General features: G+C 36.1%; 1 protein-coding gene across 3 annotated transcripts in view; it reads left to right on the top strand.

Annotated features, from left to right (window-relative positions):
• KDM4C (lysine demethylase 4C) overlaps nucleotides 1-25,349 on the top strand; it is a 265,656-nt gene that overhangs the window by 174,960 nt on the left and 65,347 nt on the right. For 2 of the 3 annotated variants that reach the window (XM_065655476.1, XM_065655477.1), the window contains 2 exons: nucleotides 13,160-13,215; nucleotides 16,357-16,465. In XM_065655476.1, coding sequence (XP_065511548.1) covers nucleotides 13,160-13,215; nucleotides 16,357-16,465 — 165 coding nt within the window. Of the gene's footprint in view, nucleotides 1-13,159; nucleotides 13,216-16,356; nucleotides 16,466-25,349 lie in introns of those variants that run through there. The other variant, XM_065655478.1, reaches the window with a different exon arrangement.

Raw genomic sequence — 25,349 nt, forward strand, 5'->3', positions numbered from 1 at the left:
ATCTCATGTGAAGTTATCAAGGTATAAACTTCCAGAATACTGTCAAGTGTGTTTCAGGCATTATTCAAAATATTGTTTTCTTCAGTTACCTCAATATTTCAATGAAGTGAAAGGATTAATAAGAAGCATTCCTGATGCATTTGCTGTAAGTACCAAGGGTGTTAGGCATTTTGTAGGCTGAAGTTTACTATAATAATTTGGGTTCCGTATAAGACAGAAGTGCCTACCTAAGCAGTAGCTCCCGCCACCAACTGCAGTTGTGACCATTGTGGTTGCAAACTGAACCTATGTCATCAGTTCTGTAGAACCTGAAACATTATACCAGGACGTTTAATCCTTGCACTGGAAGTAAAGTCTGAAAACGACATGGAACAATCTTTCTGCTCTCTTCAGCTTTGATGAGAGCCCAGTTGAAGAACTGTTTCTAACAGGTGGTCCAAAAAACCATGAGTCTGAATGGGATGCAGGAAAAAAGAGGTGCAATTGAAATTCCAAAAAAACCACCCCAAAATTCTTTTAATCATTCCTGATAGACCTCAATCATTCCATAAGGGAGGACTGAAAAGAATTAACCATCTTAGTACAGCCAGGGGAAGTCAGAAAGGAAATAAGTAGTGCTCTCTCATGCCAAATTATGTGTGTATATCAAAGAGGAACACAATCAATTGCCATTCTCTCATTTTAGGGACAAGATGACTTGTAGCAACTTTAAACTGCATCAGCAGAAGTTAATGTTAAACCCAAGAAATCTTGCAATTTTTTATTTCTAGAAGTAGTGAACTACTGGGGTAGAATCTATAGAGATTTTGTAGAATCTTATCCTTTATGATTTTTAAAGACATGTTAGATAAACATTTTTCAGGAATAGTTGAAGAAGACTTGATTGTGCCTTGAGCTAGAAGGATAAAATAGACACTGGGGATTCTTTTTTCTATGGTTCTATTTTGTGTTTGAATAGTGTTATTGGTTGCAAAGTAATATGAGTGTAGCTCTCTTTGGATAAAAAATTATCAGTTTAATATACAACTTAAATTTATTAGTGTATTTGTGTTTGTATGGAACCTCACTGCTGACAGCAGCATGACTAAGAATTGCTGATACTTATTTGGGTCCTATTTGTCATTTTAGGATCATGTTACTGTCTCTTTGGAGTTTGGGCAATAACCTTAGCTTATCCTAACAGCTTTCACTTCAAAATAGTAAAATACTTTTATGTAGTCTTAGCATTATAGTTAAGATAAATGTGGTTCTCTTTTAACCAATCTTCTGTACATCTATAAAAAAAGACAGCTTAATTGAATACACTGCTGCCCAGAGTACTACTTTTCCTTTTAAAAATCTACAATTTATGTTAGTTGTGCCAACCTGCAGCTGAAAGTTTTATGCTACCTTTGAATTATATGCATATGCTTCTTTTATGAATCAGGTTTTTTATTTGTTTAATTTTTTCCATATTTGTTGTTATATGTATGGTATTTTAATTGTATTTTAAAATGCTACGTGGTACCATAAGTCTTGCTGGAGAGGAAGACGTAATTAAAGATAATTACTTATTTGCGCAACTTTTGTTTTTTACTGTAGGAAATAGAGTGAGTGTATTTTACATTCCAACTAACATGGTTCAGACTTCAAGTTTCTACATGAAACAAATGAAAAAAATTGTATTAATCTGAATTCTCATTCAGGATAAGCATTCTTAAAAATGGCAGCTGTTGCAGAAGATGTGAAACTGTGATTTGAGTCATTGCGGGAATTATATATCCACATGCCTTGAAAAATTCAGTTCTCACATCAGAAAAGTGCACAAGAGGAGAAGATTTAGTTATCAGAAAATACCTATTATTTGAAACTCCAGTTTCCTGAATGTCTGAATTGTTTTCCTTCACATTGATTCCTAGAAGAAAGAGATGTAGCTGAGGAAGACCTGTCTGAGAAATTCCCTTCTGGGTAGGGCTTTAACTCCTGAAGGGAAGGTTGATTGGAAAACAAGGAAAAATAAACGTTTTGTGCAGTGGAAAATAAAATGGAAGTTATGAAACACTGGTACAAACATTGCTTCGAAGTTCACAATTCATTTCTTATGAGGGAAAGTTCCTTCTCATTCCTCTGCTTACACAATTAAGTATTGTTTTTAGTTCCGTTAAATGATACTTTGTATTATACTAGGTGGTAGGTCCTGTTTGATAATGCTTACTGACAAAAAAGAGCGCTCCTGAATTTGTCTGTACTAATGGATAAAAATAGCTATAAATCAATCCCCCAAAACAATTAAAAAAATCAAATAATATTAAATAAGTGATCCGCATGGCTTCTGAAGGTGTAACTGTATTCATACGAAGTGCCTTGATTGAGACTAAGCGCCTCATTAATCTTAAACGCTCCAGCCAAAGAAAGCTAGTGAAGTCAGGAAGAATAATGACTGGCATTATAGAGAATGCAACGTACTGTACATTGTGCAAGGATGTGGTCACCTAGTAGCCCTAGTGCATCAAAGTAAGTGCCTTTATTATTTAGAGGACGAAAGGATTTGGGACAATAAAGATTTGGGACAGGAAAGAGAAAGAAGAGCAAGTAAGGAGACAGGTAAAATGCACTTCAGTGCCTTACTTCATAGTAAGCTAGCTGTTAATGAGGTCACTAAAGAAGCTGCATGACTTTTCACAAATTATTCTAACCCTCCATAGCACTACAGAAGTAGTTTAGCATGTAATCTGGTCAGTTTGCACTGATTTTGAGAGCAGATCCTCTGTTGAATAGCAAGTATTAAACAGTTCAGCAGAATATTTTTTCGGTAGATGAGCTTTTTCATTCTTTATATTTTACTATTGATATTCAGACTTTTGGGTTGTATTTTGTGTTCAGAGTAGCCCATTACTTCACCTGAAGGATTTATTTTCTTTTATTTTTTTAACAAGATATTAGAAAAGTGGCACATGAGAGCTTTCTACTTTCTAGCTCAGAAACTGCCCTTTTCACCCTGCTGAAAATAATGATTTTCAACAATCTTTATAGTGATGCCTTTCTCACTGATACAGTGTCAGCATTTCTGTTATTAACTCCTGTTTTCACAGCCTGATAACTGCCAAAATTAACTCACTACATCTGAGTTGGTATAGAGTCTTAATTTTCAGACTGTTTTTGCTACTAAGCTTTAAAAACATTTGGATATTGTTCATAAAAAGAAATTATTGGACATGAAAATCTGGCTATAGCAGGAAAGGCTAAAACCTTAGGTTTTCTGTGCTTTTCTCCTTTTAGAAAAGTAAGGCCTGATTTTTTGATTTTTTTTAATCTGGATTTTCTGCACCTTCTCTGCAGAAAGGTGACTTACTGGCAGAATTACTTATAAATGCTGCTGGTAACCATGTCTGGAGTCGGAGGTGGGGAGCATGATTTCTGGTTTTGGTATTTGTCTAGTAACAGGATATGCATTGCTTGCAAAAATAGCCTCTGACACAACATGTTTTAATGGGTTTGTAAATACTGAGTTTCCCTGATGATGTCACAGAAACTGAATTAAAGACTGTTAAACCCAGAAAATATCTTTTAACCTAAGTGCCATAATGCTCTTACCTGGGTCCATTTTGGCCTTGGATTCTCTTCATTGCAGTTTACCAAGTCAACTTTTGCCACTGATATCCATGTGAAAAGTCTTGACAGCTGTGGGTACCTCTAGATGTGTGGGTATTCTCATTTTACCAAGGAGGGTTTGTCCATTTCCTGCGGGGTGAAACAGGATTTCGGTCAGATGCAGCTTTGAATGTGGCTCTGCTTGGAACTGGAATAGGACTGAAGAACCTCCACCAGCCTCATCCTATATGAATTTGTCCTCAAAGACCATATTTGATCTCCAGGAGTACTGCTGCAAAATCGCTGAGGAGGGGAAAAAAAGGTGGAAATAGCTAGAAACAGCATATCCTGCCTTCCACAGTGGGTACTAGGCTGCTTTCTTGAAGATACAAATTTTCATCTAAAGATGTTCACATTTAAGTCTAATATTTACTATCACTTCCAACTATTGGTTTATAATAATAGGAATAATCCTAAATATTTTTTATCAGTGGAAATACCAGCACTGCATTTTTGTTTGTGTGTTTGCTAATTGTTTAGCCTCGGTGTTATCCTCTGGCAGTGATTTTCACAGTCTTATATTTTGCAGGGAAATGATCGGTTTTGTATTTTGTACCTAATTTCAATAGTTATTTATTTATTTTTTAGAACAGCCAATCTCAGTTGTTTTGACTTCTCTTTAACAAGGAAGTTGTCTGTAATCTTTCTTGTTCAGAATGCTTGGGAACAGTCACCTTTTCTACTGCTAACATTTTCTAAACCTGAGTGACCAATAACTACTTTTGCAGACAGTATTCCATATTCAGCGATGTAATAGTCTCCATTTCACACTTCAATGTGTTTTTTTAATTCGGATATGCACATTTTAGTGAGAAGGGACATCTAGGCCCCCCTGCAAAGTGTGGGAGTTATTTTTGTGCCAGTTATCTGTAGTGAGTGTTTTGATTCTGATTTCAGTTGCCTCCCAGCAGTTCCCATTCCTTCTCTGGCATCAGAGTTCTCTCCCTACTCCCATTTCCCTACTCTCATTCCCCATCTCACCTCTCCTCCCTGTCCTTCTCCAAGTCTTCTTATCCCAGCCAACTCTCTCGTGCTTTTTGCATTCTTGCAGGGCGCTGTTCTCAATAATGCTATGTCATGGTCAGCACAGCAAAAGACTACTTACCCTGTGTACTGTTGCCTCAGCCTGACATGACCTAGGAGCTGCAATTGCAAGGAAATTTTTGGCCAAACCTGAATCAAGGACAGGACAGACTCAGTGTTTGCTGGATTAGGCTACTAAAATGTGGAAACTGAGTAGCTCATTATGTGTAAACTTTAAATTGCCAAAGGTAGATGTGTTGAACAGATTTGAATGCATCTAAAAGAATAAAATATTCATCCATAGCAGAAGTGCAATGACCTTCAATTTTCAAGAAGCTTGCAGCCAAAGATTATATAAATATTAACCTGTACTGGATTTCTCTTTCATGGAATTACTCAGCCTCCCCAGTCAGTGTGGACTTTAAGCATCTACAAAATGCTAAAAGAATGGATAATGGTTTGTCCTTTTGGACAGTGTAAGATCTTCCTGTAACATTTTTCTTATTTAAAAAAAAAAAAAGTTGAAATGCTTTTCTCAGAGTTCCTATTATTAATAAAAATTTGGGCATTGTTGAGGCAGATGATGGTGGAAGTTTGACAGCATTTATATACAACTGAAGATTGTGAGTTATAATGGTAGCATCTAGCAACTCCGTTAAGAAATGGTGTTCTCAGACAGGAAAGTGAATTGTTTTACTAGATAATCCTCAATTTGTCTTTAATTTGTTATTTTTAACAATATTTTGTCTCTTAAAAAATGAAGTTTGTCTCTGAAAAGCTAATTTTAAGATAATAACTTTAAGTGGATAGAGTAGTGGTCTCTGAATTTAAATTAAATAATTTCAAAAGCTGTTTTCTGAATGAAAATTGTTCCCTGGTGTGGAAAGATTAAAATATTCCTTAGTGGACCATTTCTGAAAATGACATTTTCAAATGTGTTAAGAGAAACATGAACACTTTTCTATTTACACAAGGATAAATACGGACACAAATATAAATAAGTTGGGGAAATGACATAGCCAAAAAGGCAGCAATGCCAGATCAAAGTGCACATCTGTATTAATACTGTTAGGAAGTGTGACCTTGGGCATTACAAGGTGATTGAGAGTGAAGATGGAAGTCTAAGGGTCGGTATTTTCAATTCAAAGGTTCCGCTCTAAAAAAAACCTACCAGAGTGGCTTGAAGAAAACAAAATATGTTTAGCACCTTAGCCATACAACATATCTATTTGACTTAGCTGTGGCAGAGTTCGAGTTTAGATGCTTGTTTTAATTAGTTAGGATTTTCTACAAGCCAGCTACTTTTAAATGAGACTAGTAAGCCAGCATTATTGTGACATAGCTTTGTACCAGTTGACTCTTAAAACTGAAAACTGTTCTGACCACTTATTAGAAATATTTGGAAAAAAAAAGTCCTAACCACTTTTCTTAGATTTTTGATTGCTTTTGGACACTAATCAGAGTCAATAGACACACAGGGAGAAGAGTTGATTAAAAAAAAGAGGAAACATATTCTTAACTGGATAAATAGTATTCTGCTTAGTGCTGGAGACCTTATCAACATTGCAGTGCATCAAACCACTAGCCAAAATGTATATTTGAAATTATTTGTTCTGGTATCACTGCTAAATAAAACTGTGATAATAAAGTTATCACAATAACTTTATAATAATCATAAAGCTTGGTGAATACATTCTGCTAGTTTTTCAGAATCACAAACCTTAGGAACAAATGAAAATTAAATGTATATTATATATAATGTATATTGCAGTGTGTACTTAGCACTGCCAAGTAACGGGATTTTCCTAATACCTAGGTATCTTTTCTAAAACATTTTAAAATGTGTTTTGCGAAAATTTAGGAACAGGAGGTTACATAGAATTGTAAAATATGCAATAATGAATTAAACCAAAGTGTATTGTGGCCTGTTATCCTCTCTTTACCACAGCCAGGAATGAATACCTAGGGAAGAATAAAAGTCTTGGGCAAGCATTCCCTAATGCTCCCTCAGTCTCCTACAATATACAGATAAGAAATTCCCTTAGCCAAAGGTAGTGTCTTTTTATTTATTAAGTAAAAGGTAACCTTTGTGGATTTCTCTTTCATGAACTTACGCAGCTACTTTTTCAAGTGATGTAAAATTGTAGCACCCACATCTGGCAAACAGTCGTACTCTGTGAAGAATATTTGTTTGTTTTGAATCTGCTATTTTCTGTTTTCCTTTGATAGCAACCACCTAATTATTGTATTGGAGTACTTAGTCCTTTTCCAAGACCTTCATGATTTTATTGGCATGTCTCAAACACCACCCTGTCTTCTCTTTCTGGCCTGATCTACCACAGCCTGTATAGTTAGCACTTTGCAGCTGATATTAGCCGAATACAAGCTTTCATTTTTTGTTGTTTTTTTTTTTTTTTTCAAATGAGGACTGTGAAGTAAAGTTAATCTGAAATGCACAAGATCTAGATAAATTATTGAAATGTTCTGGTAAACAGGATGTAGTTAAATAGGGAAAAGTGCAAGATACTAAAGGTAGAATACAGACAAAGGAATGAGGAACAGTGATACCAGCCGCTGCTGGATAAGGTGTCCTGAAGGTTGTAGTGCATGAGCTTAACAAGTCACTGTGGCCCAAAGTTGAACACTGTGTGAAAACATCTCCGTAGATGTGGGAGGCAAGATGTATCAACTAAACATGGTTTGCCTGACATCACTGAGGATTTGTTGTCTTTGCATTTTAGACAAGAAAACATTGCTGCAGGTGAAGACAGTAAGTGAAACGGTTGTGGTTGTTTAATCTGCTAAGGGACTGTAGATGGAAAATGGCAAAAAGGAAAGGAACAATCTGTTTTTCATGTTTATGATACATAAAGTAAAAAGGCTTAAGGTACAGCAGGGAATCTTCATGTTAGCTGTCATGAAAAATTTCATAATGGCAAGGATGTCAAATTGCTGGAAGAGATTGTTAGGTTGATTATGGAGACTACATTTTGTGATGAAATTGTTGTATCAGAAAAAATTAATTAGAACATACATTTTGTTTTACTTTATCTTCATCCACCAACATAAGTTACGTATGTCATTTAAATGGATAAACATCATTCTTTGGAGATACCATTGTAGTTTATAGGGTCTTAGAAAGAAGGAGAAACAGCCGTTTATCAAGAAAGATGATCACGTGGGGCATGTTCATAGTTGTCCATAACAATAGCCATGATATGACTTAGTATATATCCTTCTGCTATGGCTTGACTAAACTCTATTGCCTTGCTGTGTCAAACAGCTGCTGGTCTCATAGAGAATGCTATTGCTGATGAAGTAAGTATGCAAATATGGAAGTATGAAAACTGCTTTTTATAAGCATTTCTGTCAATATGGCTTTGAATTTTGGCAGTGTAAAAATACTCAAAACCAACCAAATCCATTTGTTTTAAAATATAAATAAGTGTGAACAAACTTGGGTTTTGTGTGGTATTTGTCCATGCAACAATAATTAATATGCAGCTATGCCTGAGTAGTGGCATATCATTCCAAAAAAGGTGATCCATCTTTTGGATATATGTCCTAAAGGAAGCATGGTTAATTCACATTATCTTTAGGCTTTCACTGCAGTTTCTAGCAGTGATTGAAACAGAGAAATTAAAAATAAACCTGATTAGCAATGCTGGCTGCAAAATTGAGTTTCATTGTAAGCAAGACGAAGTGTTTAGTGCAGAAAATGTGGAAATGATCTGTATTGTTACGAAAAAAATGCATCCTCTCACTAAAAAGCTAAAAGATGAAGTGAACATTAGTGTGCTAAACCTTGTGAATTATATGGAGACGTCTGACTTCATACAGATGCTGGGGGAGTTTTCTTTGTAGTTCTAGAATGTTATGGAGATTTTTTTAAGCAGATGAGCAATTTAAAATGGTCTAAGATTTAATTTAGATAAGTGTAAAATAATATGCTTAAGAAATTGCTACATAATGCAAATACAAATGACAGAATTGCTTGGTTAAAGGATTTGCAAAGCAATAGTGAATCAGATTGGATGTGTTCTAAAGTGATTCTCTGCAATGAAGTCTGTTCCTATTCTGGTTTTTACACACAGGCCTACAGCAGACACACATGGATGCACAAACACTATCTCTTTCTCTGTGAGAACATGGATGAAAGTTGCTAGTATACATGTGATTTCACTGCCATCCATGGCAGGTATACCTGTATTCAGAATATTAATATTTCTAAATGTCAGGTCCCCTGTGTTTTCATTGCTTGCAGTATGTTGAAACTGAAGGTGAAGTAATAGCCATGTCACATGGATAAAGAACAATATATTGCAATGCAGACATGATTTACAAAATGGATTTAATGAGCTTTAAGCTTGTGGTCCTTCCCACCCAGCTTTGCCGTGAACACTGGTGAAACTTTCTCATTCTTCTGGGCCTAAGATTTATAGCCCATATCAGCAGACAATGAACAATTATTACCCACCACCATCTACTCACCAGAGTTTTGTATAGGTGTATTTTGAGAAGGGATTAAATATGGTTCCTATAGGTCCTGCATAGGGCATTTTTTTTTTCTAGCTGGTAACAAGGGTATTTACAGACACTTTATCTTTCCTCTGAGCTGCCTTTTTCCCATTCCCACCCCCGCTTTTTCTTTTTCTGTCTCTCTCTTTTTTTTTTTTTCCAGTGAGTAGGTAAGAATTATGCCTTCTGTCTTTTGCAATCTCTAATTCACAATTCTTTGTTTTTACCGTGATAAAGAGACAGTAAACCTTCAGGAGAAATTTGTTAGCAATATCTTCTTATATGATGTCACTTCCTGTGCTATTTTAGCTTAATTTATTAATATTTGTGGAACTTCTTTAGGGCCTTGGACTCTCTGTAATTGTTTTAATAAGTTACACTGCAGATTATCAGATTAAAGTTTTGCTTAAAAGTAAAAAATACCTATTAGAAGCAGGAAAAGTTCATCCTTATTTAAGTAATGAATTTCAAAGTAAGCTGGCATAAGAACATCAAAGCTCATAAAATAGGGGGAAAACCACTGTTATTTTGCAAAATAGAGAAGCAGTCAGTCAAAATATTTTTATGGCAAATATGAAGAATGTGCTTCAAAAAAACCCAAAAAAACCCAAAAAACAATAAACATGAAGGATCCACAGGTGAGGGATCCACTGGACTTTCAGATTTGAAAGTGAAGCTTTCCCCCCATTTTTCTATGGAGTCGGACTCATGCTCTGTTCCCCAGTCTACAGATGTAATTGTACCTCTACATTGTAAGCTTCATGCTCCTGCAGAACCGTAAATGAATTGAGGATCAGATCATCAAGAAGTCCTTCCTGGCTTCTTTTTCAGGAGATGATGGTATTTGACTCTTCATGAATGGCTGTTCCATTTTCAGGATTATTTTCTATGCTGCTTGGCTCATCTATTTTGTTACTCTCACTCTGTTGGTCAGTATCTCACTTTGAAGGTGGCCAAGTTCTGTTTGTAAAGATAAACAATACTGATAGCTGAAAAGATGACCCTATCATTCAGGGTGTCAAAATCAGTCAGAGGAAATGCTGAAGAAACAGATCTTTCTTCTGCTGATTTGCAAGCAAGATTATAATGTAAATCAGATTGCAGAGAGTGCAGTTCTGTAGAATTACTCTGAGGTTGTGCTAAGGTAGACCTCAGGATTCCCAGATAACTTTAAAGATCTGCAGGATGTTTCATACTGTAGTTTTCACATATAAGTGGTTGCTTTTGAGAATTGAATGCCAATTAGAAGCAAATTTCCCATAACAGTAGTGGTGCTTTACTGGAAAAAGTGCACTGTGCCCATTAACTCTTTAAAGGAATTGTTTGATTATGTCAGAATAATTTCAGCATGGTGAAGTAATGTATGTAAAGCCTTAATAATGTGATTCCTTAGCATCTAGTTTAGGAAAGTCTTTACCTCCTGCCTATAAAATTCAGTAAATTTTCCAACTCTGTGGGGTTTTTTTCAATCAAAAAAGAAAGATGGTAGTGGTTCTTCACATGGCTTGAGAGTATACCTGTGTAGGTGGCAGCACTTCACTATCCTAATAACGTCCCAAGAAGAGCAACAGATACAAAGAGAAAAAGTCTGAGGAGTGGTCAAGTGAACCAGGGTTGTTTAGCCTGGAGAAAAGGAGGCTGAGGGGAGACCTTATCGCTCTCCACAACTACCTGAAAGGAGGTTGTAGCATGGAGGGGGTTGGTCTCTTCTCCCAAGTAGCTAGTGACATGATGAGAGGAAATGGCTTCAAGTTGCGCCAGGGGAGGTTCAGACTGGATATCATGAAGAATTTCTTCACGAAAAGGGTTATAAAGCACTGGAAGCCCAGGGAAGCACTGGAAGCCCAGGGAAGTGGTGGAGTCACCATCCCTGGAGGTATTTAAAAGATATGTAGATGAAGTTCTGAGGGACGTGGTTTAGCCCCAGATGAATGGTTGGACTTGATGATCTTGAGGGCCTCTTCCAACCAAAATGATTCTAGGATTCTACGTTAAACTGAATTTTGCATGTGTGAATCTAGAATAGCATGAAGGTTGTTGACTTGATCTCTCTTTGACGGAGAAGTGGCAGACTAAATAGTATTAGAGTAATCCTGGTTCCTGCAATTTTGCTGTATCTTCAAGAGTGTGGGCACTTAGGGGAGAAGGAGAAGCAATAGCCTTCCCTCCGTCTCTTCCTCCCTCTCTTTCTCCCTCTCTCTCTCCCTCCCTCCCTCCCACCCACTTCTTCTCTCCACTACCTCTTCACCCCCAATGAGCTGCTGTCTTGTCGTATTGGGCTTGATACAAGAGCAGGTTTCCAAAGACGCAGCAAGAGAACCTCACGAAGATGCAGCTAATTGAATACAAATGTTGGTTCTAGAACCAAGAGTTTTACTTATTCTCCAACAGCCAAATGGAGAAATCCTGTGCAGTGATGTCCTTCCCCATCTGAGCTGTTTCCTCTATTGAAGAAGCTACCAAAAGTTAGAAACAGTACAAGCTGAAACTCCCACTCAGTGCTGCAATAGCAGCCTCCTTATTTTTTTTTTCTGGAACTATCTGTTCCTGCTCAGTCCCCTTTGAATACCTGAAGGTATTGGTATTCTGAGCCTTTGCGTTTTCTGATTTAATAGTCAGTGTTTACTGTTAGAAAGGGAACTGTGTTCTGGAACATGTTATGTCCCATCTCGTGGCTCTTATGGGTGAAGTAACGAACCTCAATTCTCTTCTTCACAACTCTATAATAAAATAAAGTAGTTGAAAGAGTACTCTATGAGAGAGTGGGTAACCTGTTCTCCATGGTTTTGGTAGCTAAGGCAAAAAGTTATGTGCTTAAATCGCAAAGAAGATTCATCTGTGACAAGGAACTATTTTTTGAGTTATTAGAGGTCTTTCTCATAAGAATGTAATAAAGCATTCAGTTATATTTCTGACAGACACTGATAATCTTTGTTACTTGAGGTTTTAAGATGAGATCAGCCTGGAGTATTATGTAACAGCGGTGGTTTGGGGTTTTGGTTTGGGGTTTTTTGGTGGGTTTTTTGTGGTTGATTGGTTGTTTGTTTGTTTTAATTATTATTATTTTTCATCATTTTTTTTCTTCCCCCCCAGCAAGGGAAACTTAAATGTAGAGGTTCAGGAAACAACCTTTCTTTCTGAGTATAGATACACAGTCATAGGTTATCTTGACTTCATTTTGTGCACTTGATTCTTTGTAGAGATCAGAAAAATTGAGACAGGAAGAAGAATAACTGGCATTGGAAACACTTTCTCATCTGTTCCTGTGAAGGGACATGGGAAAAAAAAGAAAAAAAAAAGGCAAAGTGTAGATTCAGAAAAGGAGAACGCTGAAGAGAGAGGGGGTTGGAAAGTAGAAAAGCCTGTGTATCTGTTCAAAGGCACAGTTTTAAGTAGCGGTAGGAAAATCCTCTTATGTTTGGTATATTACATGGGATCCACTTGCCAAGTGCACTGGAAGCAGATGGAGTTGTGTTGAACACCAAGGCAGTGAGGGTATACTGCAGCAAAGAGAACTTTCGCAAAAAGCATAACCTGCCTTGTGTTCTGTAGGTTTATAAATTTGTGAACTGTCAGGAACAAGCATGTTTTCAAAGTATTTGAGTTGGATCAATGGCTTGTAAGTCAGTTTCTCACTACCTTCTGATAAAATAATCACGTGTCATTTTACTTTGTTCTACCTTAGTAAGCCTTTCTATGGCAGTACTGATTAAATGCTTTTTTATTTGATATCGCTTTCAAAGTGATTTTGTCCCTTTAAGAGCAATACTGAAAATTTATTTTTCTTTAGCTCTTTTGAGTTGTTTCTCTTTTCGTTATTGTATTCTTGTATTTTTCCTGTAAGGAAATGCAGTGCTTATAAGTAGCAAGTGGTAACCCTGCAATTAATTATATTAGCAATTTACATATCCTTAAGATGAGTTGAGTAAAACTGGGTGGTAACCAGTCAATAACGTTTACCTTTTTTCTACACTGTGTTTATTTTTAGGAATGTTGTCTCTGCAATTTGAGAGGTGGTGCATTAAAGCAAACTACTGACAAGAAGTAAGTAATATATACTTTGAGATTGTATGTGCTTGTTTTAAACTTCATTCCAAATCCATTCCCATGTATGGAGCATTTTTAAACCTAATTGCATGACAGTGTCCCTTTAAGCTGAATCGTTGCAGAATTAAAATTATTGCTGTTGAAATGTGCCACTGGAATTTTGTGCAATAATTAGATGCTAAAATGTACGTTTGTTTTACTATTTGCACACGCTTACTTGTTCCAAATTCTATGCTGCTGGCCTTGGTGTAAAGAAAGTAAATGAGAGCTCATTTTTCATTGTTTGCATAGGCAAGTCTTATCAAACAGCGAAGTGTATTTTCTTCTTTGGTTCTGGAAATTCGTGATTACAGAATTTAATACATTACCTTTGAACTTCTAGAAATAATATTTTTAATTAATTAGTTTGAGTCATATTATGATAATTTTACATTTTAAAGTGTTTTTTTTTTTAAATGCACTTCTACACTGTCGAAAATGGTATTGCTGCTGACATCGTGCTATTAACAGCCTCAATATTTTTCTCCATATTTGGGTGACAGAACACTATAGCAAATAACTTTTAAGAGATAAAATGGATAATGTTGCAGTTTAATATTTTTTCAAGCCCAGTAGTGTGACAGTCTTTATGCATTTTGAATGTTCTCATGATTAATGAAATTATTTTAGTAACTTAGCAGTATCATGTAGATCCCTTTCTTTAATGCTTTGGCATGCAGTGCCAAGAGATGATCTAGTTGTAACATTCTCTTCCGCTTACCAGGCAACAGTTTATTCATCAGTGATTTGCAGTTGGTTGCATGACCCTTTTAAGCTGTGCACTTAGGAAGAGGTTTTATGTGAAACTCACAGGCCAGATCTTACCTTCAGAAAGCATTGATATTGTAACTGTTTTAATGAAGGTTTTGAGCAATACGTGAAAGTACTCAGCTGCTGTCCCCTAAATTTACCACTTGCTTTTCTTACCAAAAAAAAAAAAAAAAAAACAAACAAGGAAGAAAATGAAAAATGCATTATCTCGGAATTTATCATGCCCTTTTGATATTTGCTGCTGAAAGATTGTATGTTGCATCTTTGAAAATACATACATCCTTTCTATAGATCAGTTAAAATGTTTTAGAAATGTTTCATAAGATTTATTACTAAAAATAATCCACAGAGGTTTGCAGAAAGTGACTCTCTGCATAACTATACCTATCATCTTTGGTTTTGCTTTATATCCCTCTGTGGGTTTCTGTTATGGATTTACGAAATGAGAGTTCTGTAACAGTAGTTCAACTCTTGTTTTTCTGATTCCATAACACCTTACAGTTGCTACGCATTGTTGATTCTTCCATCTCTCTATCAGCATTAGCTACCATTCCAAAATTTTGAAACTTTTTGGAAGTGTATGTTTCAATTATATCTTTTTTCTCCAAAAAAGTATAAAATCCAAAATGTGCATTTCCTTCCCTCCTACTTTCCCTTTCACATAGTGGTTAGAGATGTAGGATGAGCATAACATTACTTAGATTTAATCGATAATGAATCAAATGGGGCGGGAGGTGGGGGTAACAATTTGCTCTATAGGAGAGCTGAGATTCCTTCTTTTTCAGCAGAACACAGCAATTGTTTTGAGTCCTGTTAGGCTGAGAGATGTCAAAGACTTGAGCGAAGATTTATTGAAGAGGCATTTTATTTATAGCATTACTGTCCTATAAAGCTTAGATGGTAAGACAATGTAGCTCTGCAGGCAGGCAGCAATTAAAAGAAGGTTGTCCTTTAAAGTTAAAAAGTAAAAGGTCTCAAAGCAAGACTTTTTTCTATAAATTAGAATGAAACAAAATTGTGACTATAATAAGAGATCTACAAGCTTTATCTGCTTTCATTTGGGTTGAACTGTGTAACTTGCTAACTGATATGTCATCTTTACATACAGGTTTTATTTCACACTTTGGCCAATACAACCATAATGTCACATGACAGCAGTTTGTTTAGTCCCTATGTATGATATTATACTTTTCCAGATACTTTTGTCAAAGATGAGTTATTGAAATAGCACCACTCTAGTGCAGGGAAATTATTTCTGTTCTGCTGCATCACACTCTGTCTCTTAGCTCCAGCTACTATCCATGTTAATCTGCTGAGATGCTCATGTGATGTGTATCTCTGGACATCTACAGAAAGTGGAGTGAGGCAAGCATTCAGGGCTCACAAAAAAAGCGTAAATGCGGTAATGAGACAAGATGTACAATGAATGACTGAGGATACAGCAAATATGAGTCAAGGCGTGGAAATGTTTCCCTTTCTTCAGATTCACTAGTCGTCTACCCCAGAAAACATTGTAGAAGTAATCTCAGAAGGCTAATATTTGTTAATAAAAATGTCATTAGCTTCTCTTTTATATCATATAATATGCACTTCTAATACTAATTTCAGACTTTATTGAGTTTCATTTAGCCTATCTTATTTTGAGATCTATGTCTTGAACCAGCATTTGGAGGATAGAGTGCTTTCCGATGAGTACAGGAACTACATAGCATCATCCTGACATACCTGACAAGTTTCCTGAAGTTGCACTGAAATCTTATATGTAGAACTGGTTCTAGACACTCGAGGTGCTTTCACTGCCAAAGGGGATCGATTTCACATTGGGCATTGCAGTGGTAGCCTGATTAGTTTGCCGCTTCTATTCCTTTGTGTCTGTAAACAGATGGTCTTGATATTATACTTTGTTTTATGCTTCGGTAGATGTATGACTGATTGTGATCACGTGTGTTGCCTAAAAAAAGTTATTCAGGTCTGAGTAATGTTAAAATGCCGTAGGTTATAAATTGCACACAAATCAAATAGCATGGTCTTTACATATGCACCTGGATAGCACGACTACAAAACGTTTGCACTTAAAAAATTGAACATGAAAGATGCTTAAAAAATTATTGCAAGAAAACCCTCGTCTGAAATAATATTTACACAAAGCAGTAATGTTTTAAGGTTTTTAAAAATATGTTTCAAAGAATCTTATAAAATCCTGATAAGGAAGTATCTAGAGACGGTTGACTTTAAAAAACAAAACCACACAACAAATTACAGAACATCTTAAACACTTTTATTCCTGTGGGTTTTTTGGTGGTATTCTTGACTTGCCACTTTTCACAGGTGGGCACATGTAATATGTGCAATTGCCATCCCAGAAGTCAGATTTGGTAATGTGACAGAACGTACACCGATAGACACTAGCAGAATACCTTTGCAAAGATTAAAATTGGTGAGTAGTATATTCCTATATGCTTCATATATTCTTTGCTATTAAGGTGTTCTAATATTTGAAATGTATTAAAAATCTGAACTGTGATGATTATTGCCAGGTACAAAGCAGTAGACTATGTTTAAGGTAAGGAATAAATAACCAGGGTTTTATCAAGATAGGCTTTTTGAAATGTAGTAGCAATTCATTACCTCTGTTAACAGCATTTGGTAGTTTATTAAAAGAAGTTTGAATCTGCCCTCCTCCAAAAGAAGATAACAAACTTGACCAGTGTGAAAGCTTCCATTTTGGAACTGTATTGGTGATGAAAGTGTTGAAACCCAAACAAACTGGGAATATCACACAGTCTGTTTGTGAGGTCTTTTCATTATGTATTTTTGCTGCAAGGAACCATTTATGAAGGTAAAAGGATGTATGATGTGTTTGTTAGGTGGTATCTCTACCATCTGGGCATTGAAAAATGTACACAAAATGGATCACACGTTCTCTTGGATGAAAAAATGCTGTTTCCTGAGGAATTTCAAAAGCTGATGGAAAACATAAATAGAAGTACATAATCTACTAACAGTTGCACCCAGTGTCACAAGTAGAGTAACAGTGACATTCAAGGAGGTTGACATACACAAACAGACAATATGCATAAGTGCAATAAAGAGTATTTTCCGTGCTGCATTATGTGAGAATTACTTAATTTGTCAGCACATGCATCACTGTGATGTCATCTGATAGAAAGTGATTAGCGGTCCATCCAAAATCTTAGGGAAAAGACACCATCAGTTTTCTGGATCTGCCCCATACTAGGTCCAAAGTGGTTCTTGGTCTACCTGACCTTATACTTGCTCATTTGAACTATTAAACTTTTCATTACATTTTCATTTCAGTCATTATTATTTGTATTTTTAGCTACACTTCTAAATGTTGAATTGTAACTTTGAGTTGTTCAAATTGATAGCGTGTCCTTCAAAGAGTAATCCTTTCTAAATTTTTGCTCAAAATTTTAAAATTTTATTTTTCACATCCTTTTTAAAAATAACGTAAAACACATTTCTAAAGAGTGTATGGAACTAACTATAAACAATAAAAAATGTTCTGCCTAATCTGAAATTAAAACCAGCAGAAGCACTGAGAATTAATATGTTTAATGTTATTTTTTGAGGATCTTAAACAGGCACAGACATGTTTCTGGTTGGAAATCGTTAATTCAGGGGTTGCAAACAGAAATATTTGATTTGCCAAATGTTGAAATTAATTCTTTGAGCTGTCCATGACTTGGACTGTATAAGAGTAAAAGGAACCCTTTGGAAAAGTCTTGAATTAATTTTAAATTATTGATTACGAAGGTATAAAGCCAAAACTTGTCAAGTGACATGATTTGTAATTCCTAGGTCATTTCTGTGGAATTTGAAACAATTATGTTAATCAGTTGTTTCTAACTGAGAGCTTTTTCTTATATTCTTTCCTTCAATTGATAGAAGATTGCTTATAGTCCTTAGTGCTTTTTTAATTCTTGAAGCCTCCTTCAATGTAAAATGACGTCGAAGCACTGCAGATTGTATTAAGCTGTATATACGCTTTTGGTCTCCTATGAGTCCCTGAAAGTTTAGAAATGTACTACTTGGTTTCCTTAACGCTGTTTTTAAGGTAAAAGAGTTTGTATATTTGAGTGCAATGAATGTTACGACGAAGGAACTCAGCTGAATACAATAAAAATGAGAGGCAGGGTACTTTATAACAGCCATAAATGTAGTATTGCTGCAGGTGGCAGACAGCCTTGCTGTGAGGGAAGGAAACACTGTAATCCTAGTTTGGGTCATTAAACCTTGCTTTTCCAAGACCTAGTTTCTGAGATTGAATTTATAATTAAATAGCTAGACTTATACTAATTTAAGGGAAGTAGACATTTTGACCGTTTTAAAAGGCTTTATAATGATTTAATGTCAATAGACAATAATATGCTGCTCCTTGGGTTAAAGGAGCAGAGAAAAACCTGCTCTAAAACCACCAGCAGGTCTATATGCTTTTAAATGTTGGCTCTTGTTGAGAATAAGTTGCTTTATCTGATAGTTTTACTCTGTTTCATCATGAATACCCCAGCTAAAATAAGTCTCCTGAATAACATTTTGGTATTCTGTATTTAAAACCAAACCAAACCAACCAAACAAAAATCCCCACACCAAACCAACAAACAAAAAACCCCCCCAAACTTTAAAAAAAAAATTATATATATTAGATGGAATTGCATTGATACTTTTTATTTTCTCTAAAGCGCTGTGTATTACATACTTGTGTAAATCATTTCTCTTGTTTCCTGAAACATGGGGTTCCTACTTCTCTGAAGAGGTTGCTGTCAATAACCTTGTGTATATATGCCACATCATGCTCACATCAAATGCGATCCTTACATTAGTCTTCACTTGCTGATTGTTGGTGCTACAGAATAACAATTATGCTCTCATATCCATTCTTTGCCTTGAGGGAACTCCAGGAATTACATCCAAATTAATTCAGTTTTTTTCTCTAGGAATTCCTGTCCCTTCTTCCACCCTCTTGGCCCCACTTCCATTCTGTCATTCCTCTCCTTTATGATAGACTCTAGACAGTTGGATACCATCTGTCTTGCTGTTAACTTCTGTAAAAGCATACTGAGTGATTCATGCTGATGTTAACTCTGGGAATCTGTGAGCAGTTGATTTGGGCCAGTTTTCCTCTTTGAAATTGTAGGCATTGCCAGCACTGTTCAGCAGCCAATTCCTACTTCACAGCAATCCTATTTGTTAGGTTTGGGGTATCTTTGTTCATCAGCCGCCATCATTCAAAGCCAGAGAGTGTACCTTGTAGAAACAAAGGCAGGTTTTTTACATTGTTCATATTGAGCCTTTGTAAGCAATAAATTTTTTTAAAAATACATTTTTGGGCCCACCTTTATAATGCTGTTCATGTTAAAGAATAGGATAGCTAATAAATGTGGGCTGTCCTACTGTGTGATCTCTCCATGGTAAAATTTGGGGTGTGTTTTATTGATTTTTTTAAATGAGCAGAAAACAATGGAAAACAGATATAAACAGCTAGAATACATTCTAGCATGCAGTCAAACCAGAACTAGATCTTACAATGTAGGAGCAAATAATTCTAGTTGTTTTAATTTCTCTTTATATCCCCATCCTTCACCTTCCTCCCTCCCCTCCTTCTTTCTTCCTTCCCCCTCTTCATGTCTCTCAGATAGTGAGAGACCCAAATCAGCAGAACATCTACTGTTCTCAGAGGTCTGTAGAGGCTGAGCTGACGTTTTATTTAATGTATCTACAAAGGAATATCAAAAGAAATAAAAAAGCCCATGTTTTATTTTTGACAAATTAAATAACATCTATGCAAACATGAACATATTGGTATGCTGTTTTATATTGCTTAGTTAGTACTTATACTGATTGCTGTTAAATAGCTTTAATTCACTAAACATTATGGGTTGGAATCATTATGTTTCTTATCAATGCTTCCATTATTAAATATTCAGTATATACCCATTTCTTCCAGAGTGAAAATCAATATTTGTATTATGCCGACAGTAGCTCATAGCGTTAAAATTGTTTTATGCAACTGTTTCATGTTTGCAAGCTAGTGGGATTTCATAGAATGCCAAAACGTTTTAATATTTCCCTAGCTTTTATCAATGACTTACGTGCCATGTTCCATCACTGCTGAAAATTTAGATGACACAGTGAAATGTTCATTAAAAATTAATTCTCTTGAAAATTATTCCTTAATGCTAGTGAATGGAAACCATCTAAATCAATACTTGTAGAAGATTTTGATGCTTTGTCTTTCACAGGGGAATGTGAAAGAAAAGGATGTGATACATTCTCTGTTGAAATAAAACAGGGCGTATGATCACTTATATTTTACAGTTGTACACGCATGATGTGGGTGGACTCTAGTTGACTTTTCATGTGAAAGCAAAAGGCCTTCCAGGGTACATCAGTGTAGAGAGCGTTCCACAAAGATGCTATAAACTGTAGGTTTGTCCACATTACCTCTCTGCGACTAAACATCTTATCTTTTTTTGAAACTTACATGAATGGGAAAACGAGGTTGTCTGGGTCTCTTTTGTCAGAGAGTTAGCCTTACTTCCTCTGTTTTAGATTCAGCCTGGATTCCTCCATCAAACACTTTGAGTTCCAGTAGCCATGTGGAATGACAATTTGTGATAATCAAGCTGGGAAACAAATATGTTGAATTTGGATGTTTATGCACACGTTCTAAAATGAAATAGCTGGAGGGATATACCTTACCATATCACACATTTTAAAACAGTTTTTTATATAAAATACAGTATGCTAGCTGCTTTGCAGTCAGTTCAGGTGGTTTCTGCTCTAGTCCAAGTTTAACAGCAGACATATGAGCAAGTGAGAAAACCTTAACCAACCTCACAGCCTTTTATGAGGACATAACCAGGTGGATAGATGATGGCAAAGCAGTGGACGTGGTCTGTCTTGATTTCAGTAAAGCATTGGACACCGTCTCCCACAGCATCCTCGCTGCTAAACTGAGGAAGTGTGGACTGGATGATCGGGTAGTGAGATGGACTGTGAAGTGGCTGAAGGAAAGAAGCCAGAGAGTCGTGGTCAATGGGGCAGAGTCTGGCTGGAGGCCTGTATCTAGTGGAGTGCCTCAAGGGTCAGTTCTGGGACCAGTATTGTTCAATATATTCATCAACAACTTGGACGAGGGAATTGAGTGCACTGTCAGCAAGTTTGCTGGTGACACCAAACTGGGAGGAGTGGCTGACACGCCAGAAGGCTGTGCTGCCATCCAGCGAGATCTGGACAGGCTAGAGAGTTGAGCGGGGAAAAATTTAATGAAATATAACAAGGGAAAATGTAGAGTCTTACATCTGGGCAGGAACAACCCCAGGTTCCAGTATAGGTTGGGGAATGACCTATTAGAGAGCAGTGTAGGGGAAAGGGACCTGGGGGTCCTGGTGGACAGCAGGGTGACCACGAGCCAGCACTGTGCCCTTGTGGCCAAGAAGGCCAATGGCATCCTGGGGTGTATTAGTACAGGTGTGGTTAGTAGGTTGAGGGAGGTTCTCCTTCCCCTCTACTCTGCCCTGGTGAGACCTCATCTGGAATATTGTGTCCAGTTCTCGGCCCCTCAGTTCAAGAAGGACAGGGAACTGCTGGAGAGAGTCCAGCGCAGGGCCACAAAGATGATGAAGGGAGTGGAGCATCTCCCTTATGAGGAAAGGCTGAGGGAGCTGGGTCTCTTTAGCTTGGAGAAGAGGAGACTGTGAGGGGTGACCTCATTAATGTTTATAAATATGTAAAGGGTGGGTGTCACGAGGATGGAGCCAGGCTCTTCTCGGTGACAACCAATGATAGGACAAGGGGCAGTGGGTACAAACTGGAACACAAGAGGTTCCACTAAAATTTGAGAAGAAACTTCTCAGTGAGGGTGACAGAACACTGGAACAGGCTGCCCAGGGAGGTTGTGGATTCTCCTTCTCTGGAGACATTCAAACCCCACCTGGACGCCTTCCTGTGTAACCTCATCTGGGTGTTCCTGCTCTGGCAGGGGGATTGGACTAGATGATCTTTTGAGGTCCCTTCCAATCCCTGACATTCTGTGATTCTGTGAAAAGACAGGAAGTACACAAATGCCAGCTTAAATACTGTTTACCCCCAGTGAAAATGTTAGGAACAGACAAAATGGGGGCAAACTTGGTGAGAAGTGATGGTATGGAGGGGGATCACGAGAAATGTATCTAAACATATATGCAGGGTTTCAGCTGGTGACAATTTGGAACAAGTGTGTGATTTGGAAGAAAGTTTATGTCATGAATGAGTGTATTGTCAGCTTCCGTCCCAACAGAGTTTAACAGCATCTAATGGTTTACCCAAAGCGGATAAAGCTTCGGTTTCTGGCTGAATTTAGCTTTATTTATTGATTTTATTTTTGCCCTGTTCTATTTGTTCTTAAGTCTCCAAGAGAAGCTTGGGTGTAAAGTCTTGGTTTAGAAAACCTGTTTTCTTTGCTGTTTATATGTATGAGGCTTTGGTCTTAATAAACAGACTATGGATTCCATTATGTGTCAAAGTCAACCATAAAACTTGGTTTTACTTTGGGAAGGGAAAAGCTTTTCCCCAAGCACCTACATAGTCTCTGCTTTCAAAAGAGGGCTAATTACTCAGCTCTAATTATAAATATGAACTGTAGCTGTACTAAAAATTCTCTGGACAAGAAAAAATCAGACTGGCCTCTCAGACATAAACTCAGCCTTTAAAAGAAAGAATAAGTGCTTTCTTGTCTGCCATTCTATTTTAATAAAACATAGGACTTAGAATTAAATAAAAACACTTAATATTATATGGCCAAGGAATCCAAACCAACAGGAATATTGAGCCTAGTTTCATTTACCCTTTTCAGACATGTGACTTATAATGAACAGCAGACATTGTGTTTAAATATTTTACCTCTTAAAAAAGAACCATTTAAATAGAATCATTAGCATTTGATGCTAAAACTATATATTTAAGATGTCAACTCTAAAATCCCATTTTGAATGGAATACATATCAACTCAATGACAAAACACATTATCTGCCTTTGATATTTTCAGTGTGTTAAAATGCTTGGATATTGTATTGACTTCGTCCTTACAGGCAGCCACTGCAAGGCTGTACTAAAACATAATATGCCTTTGTTTCTTTATCTGTAGAGTTTTCTATTATTTTTACATTTGGAATCCTATTTCTCCAACAAAATAGAGGTAGAAAATGAGTTTTGGAATAGCTGAAGTTGCCCTGAAGCTTTTGATGACCTCAAATTTGTATTTGACAAGTGAACTGAGTATAAGCACAAGTGTACTGTGAGTGAGGGAACATTATTTTGAAAAGAAATTTACACTGTGTTGATGACTGATCTACAAGCCTTTCAGTATATGGCTGAAACTATAAACTTCTTTTTAGATCATATACACTTCAAAAATTTGCACCTGAAGGCAAATAATAGTGAGCTTGAAAGCCAAAGATTATAGTTTTGAAAGGTACATCAATTCTGAAAATACAGAGGTTTCTCTGTGGTATGCCACTGAAGAATGGAATCAAAGCAAAAATGTGTATGAGCTTTTAAAAGAACGAGCAAATATTCTCTTGCCTGTCATTCTATTTTAATGGTATATGAAACCTAAAAAAGGATTAAAGACATTTGAGGACACTGCTTACCATCTGTTTTCTAGTTTGTAATTAAATTCATTTGTTAAACTGCAGTGAGGTAGTAGAACTATTTATTGCAGCTGTGTTTGTGAAAGAGAAAAGAAACACTTGCAGTGATGTATACCAGGTCATTATGCAAATACAAAGAGGTATTGATTATTTTTCAATGTTTTCAAAAATATTGCTGGAATGACGAGTGGAATCATTATACTATACATAAAGTCATGCATTAACTAACTCATTGTTCACATTCACAGGCGATGGGACCAAGAAATTTTAAAGACAGATTTTAAAGACAGATTTTGAAGTATTTCAAAATTTTTTTAGAACTGTTCATGAAATGGCTTAAATATCACAGTTTTTCATTAAAAAAAAAGTTAAACTAAAAATGATGCAGTAGTTGATTGCTGCAATATATATAATTGTTCAAAATGCAGTCACTCATTGTAACCTTGCAAAATACAATTTAGTGTACATGCTTTAGTCACAGTGTTCTTAAGATTTTTAATAAGTACGTTAGAAGAATGTACACTGCTGGCTATATAGTACTTGCTGTCAGAATAATTTGCTACAATGAGCAGATCCTATTGCAAACTGCCAAATTTGTATCTTGCAGTGGTACTATACTACAAAGTCTTCTGAAAAACATGGAAAATATTCGATATGCATGACTATAAATAATGGCTGAAGACATGGACATATTATTATTAAGACTGAAAGCTGAGTGTTTCAAATGCTAAGTAGTCCTCCAAATTTCTTTTTACTTGCAAACAGAGACGACTTTATGTGTAAGAAAATGAATTTTTCCTATAAAAATCCTTTGAAATTTTAAAAGTTGTGAATGATTAATAGTCCATAATAAGATTTGTAGGTCTAATAGAGTCGGGTCTATTTTTTGAAGTTCATCTCTGTTTATACAATATATATTTGTATATAGGTGAAATCATGTGTTTGGGATTTTTGTGTCCACAAACAAATGGAAAGTAATGCAACAAGTGCACGAGAAAGCTAACTCTAAATTTAAACACATAGCTGTTCAGAAGTGAATGTCACTGAAGAGCTAAATTAAATACTGAGTTTTGAATTTAATAATAAGATTGAGAGTGAAGAGTAATTTAATTTCATAGATAATATTCTACATTGTCAAGCATGGAATAACTCTCTGAGCTCTAAATTTAATGGCAGTAAAGTAGCAACTGAGTAACATGAGGATCATGAGTTATCTACATGGATTTACTTTGCATCAGTAAAAAAAAAAAAATTTTGTAACAGTCTAATTTTTTAAAAAATTCTAAAACTGCTGAATTATTTACTTTTATTTTGGCTTGTATTTATTTAAATCTCCTGATAAAGCTTTCAGAAGTGCTTACATGCTTTAAAGATCAGAGTCCACTTTCAAATATTATTTCAGTATTTAGGGACAATAATACTTTTTATCCAGAAGAACAAAAGGGCTTGTGATTATATTTCATATTGAAGCTTAATTTTTTTAGTGGTATTCGTTTGAAAGATCTTCTAATTGGACCAATAATCCCTAGTGGGATCTTCTTCTATGGTTATTCATCTGAACTTTGCACACACTCTAATATTTGATCAGTCACTTTATGTCTTAATTTACCTTTCTGTTTGTGAATACTGGTGTTACTGTGTTGCTGAGAAAAACTATTGCCTAATATC

The sequence above is a fragment of the Caloenas nicobarica genome, chromosome Z (assembly GCF_036013445.1).
Source record: "Caloenas nicobarica isolate bCalNic1 chromosome Z, bCalNic1.hap1, whole genome shotgun sequence".
In the NCBI taxonomy this organism is placed as follows: Eukaryota; Metazoa; Chordata; class Aves; order Columbiformes; family Columbidae; genus Caloenas; species Caloenas nicobarica.